We start from the raw sequence: 12055 nt of genomic DNA on the forward strand, positions 1-12055 counted from the left end.
TACTGTTATGAGTCATCTTTTCAGCTAAGATATTAAACAGCTCTCCACCTTATCATAAATCTGGTACTATTTCACAGATGAACAAAGGGAGCTTTTTCCATTACTGACCCATTATTTTTCCCTCAACCAATATCACCGAACAGGCTATCTAGACACAGTGACATGGCTATCTGTAGAAGCTGGTAGGTCCAACTGATTTCCTATATGATAACTGTGGAACAGCTTCAGAATTTAATAGAGTACATGGAAGGAAGGGGCCTGGAGGGTTATGGTGCTGAGTATGGACAACTGGAACTAGCAGGGAGGGTTCTGTGGTCAGCAAGGATGTGTGAGCGTAAGGCCCCACTTCTGTGCTACATTACTCTTTAATAATAAAAAAGAACTGCATTAGTTTTTAAGCCCTTTAAACTTTGGAAATGTAGTAATTTTTTCTTTTGCTTTCCCTATACTGTGTCAACTTCTCATCAGTTAAAGTAATTTTCACTTTTCAAGAAATATTTATGGCACAGCATTTTACTTCTAGCATGTCAATCTTGTACACAGCCCTAGTGCTGTATTTCATATCAATGGCTTTGGTTATGGGAGCATATACGTACTCAGCCAATTTTGTGTTAAAGTGAAAAAACACATAACATGGACATCACGAATTTCAGAGCAGGTATGGTAATGTCTGATACAGCTGTGGACTCTCCTACACCACCTCGCCACTAACACAACACACTCAATATGTTATCTGTCAATTTTACACGGGAGCCACCCCACAGCACAAAATTATGCACAATACGTTATACTTTGGCAACTGCTGGAAGAGTTTTGTGTCATTTCAATTTCAAAGGATGTGCTGACAATGGAGAGGGTACAAAGGAGGTTCACAAAAATGATTCTGGGATTGAATGCTTGTCATATAAAAAGCATTTGTTGGCTCTGGGCCTGTGCTCACTAGAATTCAGAAGAATGAAGAGTGACCTATCGAATGTTAAAAGGCCTCAATTGAGTGTATGTTTCCTATGATGGGCGAGTTTAAGACCCAAGGACACAGCCTCAGATTAGAGGGGTGCCCTTTTTGAACAGAGATGAGGAGGAATTTCTTTAACCAGAGAGTGGTGAATCTGTAGAATTCATTGCCACAGGTGGCTGTGGAGGTTAAGTCTTTAGGTATAAAGGCAGAGATTGATAGGTTCTTTGTTAGTCAGGGTATGAAGAGATATGGGAGAAGGCAGGATATTCGGGCTAAGAGGGAAATGGATTAGCCACGATGAAATGGTGGAGCAAACTCAATGGGCCAAATGACCTAATTCTGCTCCTAGGCAAGTGCCTAAATTATCACACCAGTTCTTTGACCTTCTACCTGTTTCACACCCATATTCATGATAAACCAGACTTCCAATTACAAATACATAATTGATGGTTGAGATGAGATTTAATGGGGATTGTCAAAGTTACGGAGAAGCTTTAATAGAATTGAGGGGAAATCTCAATTCACTGCTCGAGTAATCCACAACCAGAACATTAAAAAATGATCTTGGGAGGAGTGAGGCATATTTAAATTTAAAAAAAACAATGACTTGGAATACATTGAATGGGAAAACTATAAAGATATCAATAAGATTGAAAGAGTACAGGGGAAATTTACAAGGAAGTTGCTGGGACTTGAGGACCCATGTTAAGGGAAAAGGTTTCACAGGTTAGGACTTTATTTCCTTGAGTATAGGAGAAAGAGGTATTTGATAGAGGTATACAAAATTATGAGGGGTATAGATAGGGTAAATGCAAGCACACCTTTTCAAATGAGGATGGTTTGGACTAGAACTGGAGGCCATAGATTAAGGGTGAAATTCTTAAGGGGAACTTCTCTCGGACGGTGGTGTGAGTGTGGAACAAGCTGCCAGTGGAAATGGTGGATGCAGGTTCAATTGAAACTTTCAAGAGAAGTTTGGATAGGTTGGATGGAAGAGGAATGGAGCAGTAGGGTCCAGGTTTTGGTCAATAGGACTAGGCAGAATTACAGGTCAGCACGGACTAGATGAACTTCAGGATTTGTTTCTGTGCTGTAGTGCTTTATGCCTCTATTTGGAAGGAAAAGTATGTAACTGAGGAGTGATGGTAAAGGAGCTGCAGCATGGGACTATTTGCAAATTAAGTGCCAGCCCAGGGATGATGATTAATAGCTTTTTAAATTAGGTCATTTTCCTAGCTTATTTGTTATTTTGCTATTCTGATGGAGAACCTCCAATTTATACCTTCGTTTAAATGTAAGTTCGACTACTCTGCTGCCAGTATCCCAACTAAAGTGGTATAGACTGGTTCGTATTTAAAGTTTTTGTCCTTGTTCAAATTCTTCTTTTTCTCTCTATTGTCCAAACCATAACTCTTAGATCTCTGCATTCTTAATTTGAACCCCTTGTTCTTTAGTGATTTGAATGATGGCCACATCTTCAATTACCAAGGGCTCAATTTCTGGAATTCCTTCCCTAAGCTATCCACGTCTCTACCCTCTCCAGACCTCTTTGACCAAGCTTCTTCTCTAATATCTTGTTACACAGTTCACCATCAATTTTTGCCAATGCTGCTGTGGGACACTATCTATATTATAATAGTTGTTGCAGATTGCAGCGTTAGGGTAACCATTATCCACTGCATATACCTGTTGGAGAAAACATTACTTAAAAAATTGTTTTATTGTGGAGCTGTTTGGCGAAAATGATTTGGTCTTTTTTTGGGAGCAAAGGGGACACTGGCTTGAAGATTTTGTGCCTGAAGTCTAAAGCCAGCCTAGAGAATGTGGGAATATGTTTGCAGTCAAGAAGCACAACATTTATTATCACCTACTGGTCTCTAAGCTGTATTCCTTTACTGATATTCTGCACTGTTCTACAGATTTCAAAAATTTGAATAACAATCTACACATAGTGACCATCTTATTAGGTACACTTGCTTGTTAATGCAACTAACTAATGAGCCAATCATGTGGCAGCAACTCAATGCAGAAAAACCATGCAGACATGGTCAAGGGGTTCAGTTGTTGTTCAGACCAAACATCAGAATGGGGAAGAAATGAGATCTAAGTGATTTTTACTGTGAAATAATTGTTGGTGCCAGAGAGGATGGTTTGAATATCTTAGAAACTGCTGATCTCTTCAGAGTTCCACACTTAATAGTCTCTAGAGTTTACAGAGAATAATGGGAAACTCAAGTCACAGTTCTGGGGCCAAAATGCCTTGTAAAAGAGAAAGGTCAGAGGAGATGGCCAGACTTGTTCAAGCTGACGGCAAGGCAACAGTAACTCAAATAAATATGTTACAGCTGTGGTGTGCAGAAGGGCACCTTTGAACACACAATATGTTGAACTTTGAAGTATATGGGCTTCAGCGACAGAAGACCACATGAAGTTCTACTCTTGCACCTAATATAATGGACACAGAGTATTTTAGTTCAATTTTGTAAGTAAATTTTCACAAGGCTAGAACTGGTCAGCCTTCCAAGGAAAGACTAGAACTGTGGGAATGTTGCTTGGTTTTATTTTTCACAACTTCTGGACTCAAAATGATTGTTGTAACTTGACTGAAAGAAAGACACTCATGAGAGATGTTACACAGTGCACCAATAACAACCAGACCCATCACACAGAAGGCAAGAAGGTCATTTGGATAACCATCCATGGCCTGCACTGAATTCCTGCTTCTTGCTGATATGGAGAGGAATTACAGAATATTTTCTCTCTCGACCTACCCTGTTTCTTTTCTGCCTATGACAAGTAGATTACATGCTTTAACTAGAGTTACAGCAAAACAGAATTTAAGTTAACTGGCTAACAATGGAGATGTTAATGATCTAGATTTATGACTTCTAATCTCATCAGAGCAGCTGTGGATTTTAATGTCAGTATTATATAAATTAAGAATGAAAAGCTAGAATCAGTGATAGTAACCTTGAAAACCAGATTACTGCAGAAAAACCCACTGTATCAAGCAGAGAAGTAAATTTACCATTCCTTGTTCATTTCCAGTATATAATCAGTTTAAGGGGCAATTGGAAACAAGTAATAAATGCTGGACTTGCTAGTGACACCCTCATCCTGCAAGCATCTGAGGGATGATGAGAAGCTAACGTACCGAATGGAGGACTTTGAAAGGAATTTAATGGGATCTGTTATGACATGATGAAATAAGTGGGGAGGCATTGCTTGTTTTAAATTAGTTTCGAGGGAAGATGACTCAGTTGGAACCCTTTGGTAAAACATGAAGATGCAGCTCCAAATTAAGTTGCATGCTTTAGCAGAGAAAATCTGTAGTATAATTAATGCAATCAAAACCTTCATCGATACGAACTTTAGCAAATGTTAAGTAACATGGAGCAGCAATCTCAGTGTGTGAAGTCTGCCTTTACTCGCTAGTTAAAACTCTATTCAACAAGAGCTGCTAGACAGTCCACAAAGTGTTAGAGATTATTGCAAATGCGATTAAAAAGCAGTTCAAAAAAATCCTTCAAGACAGTAGCTTAATGAGACTACTATTAAATATTACCATAGTGTCGATTTAGTAAAACAACCAAAAAAAATGCACAAGACACAAAATTTGTGTCAGCTTCTGGTTTTCCCATTAACACGTAACAGTGTCACCTTCAAATCTTCAGATAGAGAGGGAGGGGAGGGCCGGGAAACCAAGCGGAGAGTTGGAAGCGTAACTGTCTTCATTTCGGACAGATGTCTCAACCTGCCCGATTAATCTAGGCTACAAGCTTTCAGGGTTCAACCTAGGCGGAGTCTCAAGGAAATGGGCAATAACATTTAACAAGTGCCCCACCCACCCACAACCCTTGGAATTGTGCAATACCTAACCTATAGTACCCCTTCCCCATCCCCACCCCATTCATATCTTTAAGACTCACTGATGCAGAATAAATAGGTTCTTGTTGTCTTTGCGCTACTTGGGTGTGTTAAGAAGCCAGCTTGTTTGCCATTCTGCATTTCACGCGCCATTCTAGGTTGAACCCTGGATTCTGACACCTCCTTCCACAACACTCGTCATTGGGCTGACTCCAAAGAAGATCCCGCCTCACCCTCATGGCTGGCAGCCTCAAAACCCTGCTCTGCATTCAGTACATCCGGTTCCAGATTGAGCCCGGTAGTGTCCGAGATAAAGGAGTGGTAGGCGTCCCCTTCCACCATCAGCAGCTTCAGCTTGGGAATCCAGCTCTTGCGGACCACACGCCGAGCATTGGTACACATGTCCGCGGCAATGGCATTCATCTCGCTCTCCTTGAAGTTGGGGGCAAAATTCTGGCAGTAGACTGCAGATAAACAACGATAAGGTTAGAGCAAAATGGCTCAATGAATAGCACCCTCATCAGAATATCCTGGGTTCAAGATCCACTCCAATGACTTGAACATAAACATTTACATGTGTCTATACATGCAAAATGCTGGAGGAATCAGCAGCTTAGGCAACATCTCTGAAAGGGAATTAAACAGTTGATGTTTTGCACTGAAACCCTTCATTAAATGATTATATTCAGGTCCTGTTTATTCCTCTCCATAGATGCTACCTGACTTGTTAGTTCCCCCAACATTTTGTGCGTGTTGCTCAAGATTTTCCATCATCTGCATAATCTTTGATGTGTATAAAAGTGAATCTACATTACTGCAACACTCGGGAAGTGCAGCAATATTGAATTACCATTTTCTCACTGAAACAATAAATCAAAATCCCACTTGCTTCTGAAAATCCCAGGCACATTATCAACATTGCAGTCTTAAAATTAAATTCCCCTCATTGTTTCTGCTCTCTCTCTCGAGCCTTGCTCAGATATAGATTTGGCGGCTGACAGTCTCCATGTGAGAGACTGGTAGGGATTATAGACAAGTATGATCTGCCTCTTAGCCAACTTCCCAACAGTTTCTCTGTGTAACACTGGTGATGGGAAAACCTAATTAATCAGCGGAATACTAGATACTGATAAGATTTGGGGTCATAAGCCAGCATTTCCTATCCCTACAGGTTTTCCTGTATTGTTAAATTAAAACACTTCAGAACAGAGAACAGCAATTTAGTAACTTGGATGTGTCCTAAAACAGGAAGAACAACGGAGTTGCATCAATTATATATAATTAAATACAATTGGCAAGGAAAATTTTGACTATGGATATATTTGACTACTGTAGAAACCTAGTCTGGTTCTCTAGCAACCTTTGGGTAAGGAAATTTGCTGTCTTTACCCTTTTTGGCCAACAGGTGACTCCAAACCCACAGCACCGTGACTGCCTCTTAAACAGCTTCTGAATAGCCAAGCAAGCCGTTGAGAAAAATGGGATAGGGAGGGAGAAGAGAAGCATTAATGTTCATGGTGGTCCCCAGACACACAGAAGGACTTGGCATTTTGTGCTTTCACCTCTAAACTCCCACTACAGCAACATTAACAAGCTTTTATGTAGCATCTATAATGAAGTATAATTAGCATCTGATGAAGCTGAGGCTTTATAAGGCACAGGTCAAACTGGAGTACTGAGGCTTTATAGGTCAAACTGGAGTACTGAGAACAGTTTTGGCCTCTAATCTAAAAGATACTCTGGCATTGGAGGGTCCAAAGGAAGTTCACAAAAATGATTCTGGGATTGAAAGTATTAATATGAGAAACAGTTGACGGCTCTGGGTCTGTAGCTAGAGTTATATAGAATAGGGGTGAGGGGGAGATGATCTTATTGAAACACAATGAATTTTGAATATAGAGTGGATGTGGAGAGGATATTTCCAATAGTGGAGGTGTATAGGACCAGAGGGCACAGCCTCAAAATACAGGGATATCCCTTTACAATAGAGATGAGGAGGAATTTCTTTATCCAGAGGTTAGTGAATCCGTGGAATTCATTCCCACAGACGAATATGGAGGCCAGGTCTTTGGATCTACAGTGGATTCCAATTAATTGGGACACATCAGGACCAGTACATTTTGGCCCAATTTAGCAACTATCCAATTAGCCCAAAATTCATGGAAATAGTTAAAAAGGTATAGAAAAGACAAACTGTGGCGACCCACTTTCTGCGCAGGTGAACTGGCTCACAAATAGCCAGCGCGTGGGAAGAGACTTTGGTAATGCACCCCTGACGTCATTTCCGCCCGGAGAGGGCGGGCGCTAGGGATTAAATGCCAGTGCCACAAAGTTTGAATAAACTAGTCTCGAAACAACTTACCAACTGCGTGTCATTATTTCAGCGCTGTGTGTAGCACATCACTACATTGGTGACCCCGACAGTCCAAACGGGATTTGGACCAAAGATGACCTACTCTGCATCTGTTCACGCAGTTTCGCTAAAACTGCCGACTTTCTGGACGCTGCGACCACGGGTGTGGTTTAGCCAAGCAGAAGCCCAGTTCCAGATTCGGCAGATATCTTCTGATTCCACGCGTTACTATCACGTGGTGAGCACCCTTGACCAGGAGACGGCCGCCCAGGTTGCTGATTTCATACAGTCATCCCCGGAAGAAAGTAAATATGAAGCATTCAAAGTGCTGCTCATTGGGACCTTTGGCCTCTCACGGCATGAGTGGGGTGCCCGCCTGCTTCACCTGGACGGTTTGGGAGGCAGACTGCTGTCAGCATTGATGAACGAGATGCTGTCCCTGGCTGATGGACACAAGCCCTGCCTCATGTTCGAGCAAGTGTTCCTAGAGCAACTGCCCGAGGACATACACCAGCTGCTGGCCGACGCAGATTTCAGTGACCCCCGGAAGGTGGCGGCCCGGGCAGACGTGCTGTGGAAAGCCAAGAGGGAGAGTCCGTTGGTCAGGTTACCAGGCCACGTGCCCAACAGCGGACCAGACCAGGCCCGGCAGGGGGGCGCACACAGCACAGAGGCAGGAGTGAGGAGGCCTGCGAACAGTGGTGTTTCTACCACCAGCAGTGGGGCACAAAAGCCCGCTGTTGTCACCCAACCTGCAAGGGCCAGGGCCAGCTGCCGCTAATGACTATGGCGGCTGACCACCAGGACAGCCTCTTGTACATCTGGGACAAAAAGTTGGGACGCCGCTTCTTGGTCGACACCGGAGTAGAGATTAGCGTCCTGCCCCCAACGGGGTACGACACCCGCAACAGGAAGCCAGGACCCACCCTGAGGGCCGCAAACGGCAGCACGATACGGACCCACGGCACCCGCACAGCACAGCTGCAGTTCGGTGCCAACCAGTTCACATGGGACTTCACATTAGCCGCCATGGCCCAACCACTCCTGGAGGTGGACTTCTTGCGAGCTCACAGCCTGCTGGTCGACTTGCAAGGGAAAACACTGGTACATGCCAAGATTTTCCATACGTTCTCCCTGGGTGAAGCCAAGTTGCCGGCCCCACACCTGGACTTCATCACGCTGCTGGACAATGAATTCACCAGAATCCTGGTGGACTTTCCATCGATTCTGGCACCGCAGTTCACGGCAGCCATGCCCAGACACGGGGTACAGCTCCACATCCCGACCCAGGGACTACCCCTCCACGCCCGCGCATGAAGGCTCCCCCCGGAAAAGCTCCGCCTGGCGAAGGAGGAGTTCAATAGGATGGAGGAATTGGGGATCGTATGGAGGTCCGACAGCCCATGGGCCTCTCCCCTGCACATGGTGCCCAAAGCAGCCGGGGGTTGGAGACCATGCAGAGACTACCACAGACTGAATGAGGCTACAACTCCAGAACGCTACCCCGTGCCGCACATACAGGACTTTGCAGCAAACCTGCATGAGGCAAGATTCTTTTCCAAAGTAGACCTCGTCCAGGGATACCATCAAATCCCGGTGCACCCTGAAGACATCCCCAAAACAGCACTCATCACCCCGTTCGGCCTGTTCGAGTTCCTCCAAATGCCGCACAGATGTTCCAGCAGCTAATGGATGCGGTGAGATGCGACCTGGACTTTGCGTTCATCTATTTGGATGACATCCTATAGCCAGCAGTTGTCGTCAGGAGCATCTGTCTCACCTCCGCCAGCTCTACTCCCGCCTGAGTGATTTTAGCCTCACGATCAAACCGGCCAAATGCCAGTTCAGTCTCGATACCAACGACTTCCTGGGCCACAGGATTACCAAAGACGGGGCAACACCTCTGCCTGCCAAGGTAGACGTGATCCGCCACTTTGCCCGGCCCAACACAGTCAAAGGCCTGCAGGAGTTCGTTGGTATAGTGAACTTCTACTACCGTTTCCTCCCCTCAGCAGCCCGTATCATGTGTCCTTTGTACACCCTGATGTCAGGTAAAGGCAAGGACATTACTTGGGACGAGGAGGCCGCGGCTGCTTTCGTTAAAGCCAAGGAAGCCTTGGCAGATGCCGCGATGCTGGTGCACCCCAGAACAGACGTTCCGACTGCACTCATGGTGGACGCATCCGACACAGCAGTCGGTGGGGTGCTGAAGCAACTCATCGAGGGGCGCTGGCAACCCCTGGCGTTCTTCAGCAAGCACCTACGGCCACCCGAACTCAAGTACAGTGCTTTCGACCGGGAGCTGTTGGCACTGTATCTGGTGATCCGGCATTTCAGGTACTTCTTAGAAGGCAGGCTGTTCACCACGTTCACTGACCACAAACCGTTGACTTTCGCATTCATGAAGGTGCCCGATCCCTGGTCGGCTCACCAGCAGCGACATCTGTCCTACATCTCCGAGTACACGGCGGACATCCAGCATGTCTCAGGGAAGGACAACGTCGTGGCGGATGCACTCTCCAGACAAGCTGTCCAGGGCCTTTCCCTGGGGGTGGACTATGCAGCACTGGCGGAGGCGCAGCAGGCAGACGACGAGATGCCCAGCTACAGGACTGCAGTCTCAGGTTTGCAGCTGCAAAACTTTCTTGTAGGCACAGGTGATAGGACCCTCCTGTACGACATGGCTACCGGCCAACCTCGCCCCATCGTCCCAGCAGCCAGGAGGAGGCGAGTTTTCGACTCCATACACGGTTTGGTGCACCCATCTATCAGGACAAGTGTCCGGCTGGTCTCCAGCAAGTTCGCGTGGCATGGACTTCACAAGCAGGTCAGTGAATGGGCCAGAACGTGCACGCAGTGCCAAACAGCCAAGGTGCAGCGGCACACTAAAGCCCCGCCGCAGCAGTTCGAACCCACCCACCGGAGGTTCGACCACATTCATGTGGATATCGTGGGCCCCCTACCAGTGTCCTGAGGAGCACGGTACCTCCTAACTACGGTAGACCGGTTCACGAGGTGGCCAGAGGCGGTCCCACTCACCGACACATCTGCCGATTCCTGCGCCCAAGCACTGATCGCAACCTGGGTAGCATGCTTTGGGGTACCGGCCCACATTACCTCCGACAGAGGCGCCCAGTTCACCTCCAGCCTGTTGTCGGCTGTGGCCAGCCTGTTGGGAATGCAGTTACACCACACTACTGCCTACCACCCACAGTCGAACGGACTAGTGGAATGCTTCCACCGTCACTTGAAGTCGGCTCTCATGGCCCGCCTGAGAGGACCTAATTGGGTGGATGAGCTTCCCTGGGTCCTGCTTGGAATTCGCACAGTGCCCAAAGAGGATCTGCACGCCTCGTCGGCAGAGTTGGTGTACGGTGTGCCCCTGGCCGTCCCAGGAGAGTACATACCAGCCCCAAGGGGGCAAGAGGAAGAACCCGCAGCAGTCCTGGACAGGCTACATGAAAGGCTCAGCAACCTGGCCCCCGTACCAACTTCACAGCATGGACGGACCCCGACCTATGTACCCAAAGACCTGCAGAACTGTAAGGTTGTGTTTGTACGAAGGGGTGGACACTGGGCACTGCTACAGCGGCCTTACGAGGGGCCATTCAAGGTGATCAACAACAACGGGTCCACGTACATTCTGGACATTAGGGGGAGAGAGGAGGTTTTCACGGTGGACCGACTCAAACCAGCCCATGTGGACTTGGCGCAGCCAGTTGAGGTTCAGGCACCGCGGCAGATGTCCCAAACAGAGGCTGATCCAGACTGTGGACATTGGGGGGGTGTAACGTCGGTTCCGGGGGGGGGGGGGCGGGGTTACGTGGCGACCCACTTTCTGTGCAGGCGAACCGGCTCACAAATAGCCAGCGTGTGGGGAGAGACTTTGGTAATGCACCTCTGACGTCATTTCTGCCCGGAGAGGGCATGCGCTAGGGATTAAATGCCAGTGCCGTGAAGTTTGAATAAACTAGTCTCGAAACAACTTACCAACTGCGTGTCGTTATTTCAGCGCTGTGTGTAGCACATCGCTACAAAACTACCGTTCAATTGAGGAAGAAATTATGTATTCAAATGAAATACAGAACAAATTATAAATCTGCCAATGCTACTGATGGTTGTCCACAAGAAACCTACGTGGGCGAGTTTTCAAAGTGGAAAAGCCATTGCACCGGGGTAGTTCGCTCTCTCAGCCTCAGAAGTCTGGATCCACAGATGTCACAGCTAAGGTCTTCCTTGGGTGCAGTGGATGACCATAACTTCTGTGTGTCATCGTGCCCTCTGCTCTCCACACTGTGTTGCAGAACTGCCTTCCTGTCCACGGTAGATCGCACCTGCACAGCCTGCCAGAGTTAACTTTGCATGCTAGGACAGCTACGTCCTATCTCACCGGGATATGATACCCACTGGCCACTCTCACCTGGTTTAGCTTGCCTCTTAAGGCGATATACTGGGGTGTGGCTCCTGTCGCATGCGAACATCTACTTGGAGCCACAGGTAAGAGATGAGTGTCTAGTGAGGACCAAAGGGAACACTCAGATTGTCAATAACTTCAAATTTTTCATAGTTCCTAACTTATCGAAGTAGTGAAACTGTTTCATTTTCACTCCTGGCCATTTCTAGCATCTCCAAGCCTGAATGCTTGAAACTGCAGCGAGCAAAACAGGGCTGAATTGTCTTACTATCTATTTCTTATTGACTATCAGTGACAAAAATCACTGCTTTTTGAACAGAAACACATGCAACTGACGCTACTTAAAAACCGCTCACTCTAAGCACAGTGTAGTGTCTAATAGCCATGCAAGTGCATACAAATGATGCTAGTTAGAAGCTATCTGGTAACAGTCTGCTGCCCCAATTAAGTGGCATAGTGCCCC

The 12055-nt window shown here is 46.5% G+C and overlaps 1 protein-coding gene across 6 annotated transcripts in view; it reads right to left on the reverse strand.

Moving 5' to 3' along the window:
* Nucleotides 1–4869: 4869 nt before the first annotated feature.
* The window catches only part of LOC132406540 (nucleus accumbens-associated protein 1-like), a 66009-nt gene continuing 58823 nt past the window's right edge, over nucleotides 4870–12055 (reverse strand). For all 6 annotated transcript variants that reach the window (XM_059992340.1, XM_059992341.1, XM_059992343.1 and 3 more), the window contains one exon: nucleotides 4870–5289. In XM_059992340.1, the coding sequence (XP_059848323.1) occupies nucleotides 5024–5289 (266 nt within the window). In that variant the 3' untranslated portion in view covers nucleotides 4870–5023. The remainder of the gene's footprint in view (nucleotides 5290–12055) is intronic.

The sequence above is a fragment of the Hypanus sabinus genome, chromosome 16 (assembly GCF_030144855.1).
Source record: "Hypanus sabinus isolate sHypSab1 chromosome 16, sHypSab1.hap1, whole genome shotgun sequence".
In the NCBI taxonomy this organism is placed as follows: domain Eukaryota; kingdom Metazoa; phylum Chordata; class Chondrichthyes; order Myliobatiformes; family Dasyatidae; genus Hypanus; species Hypanus sabinus.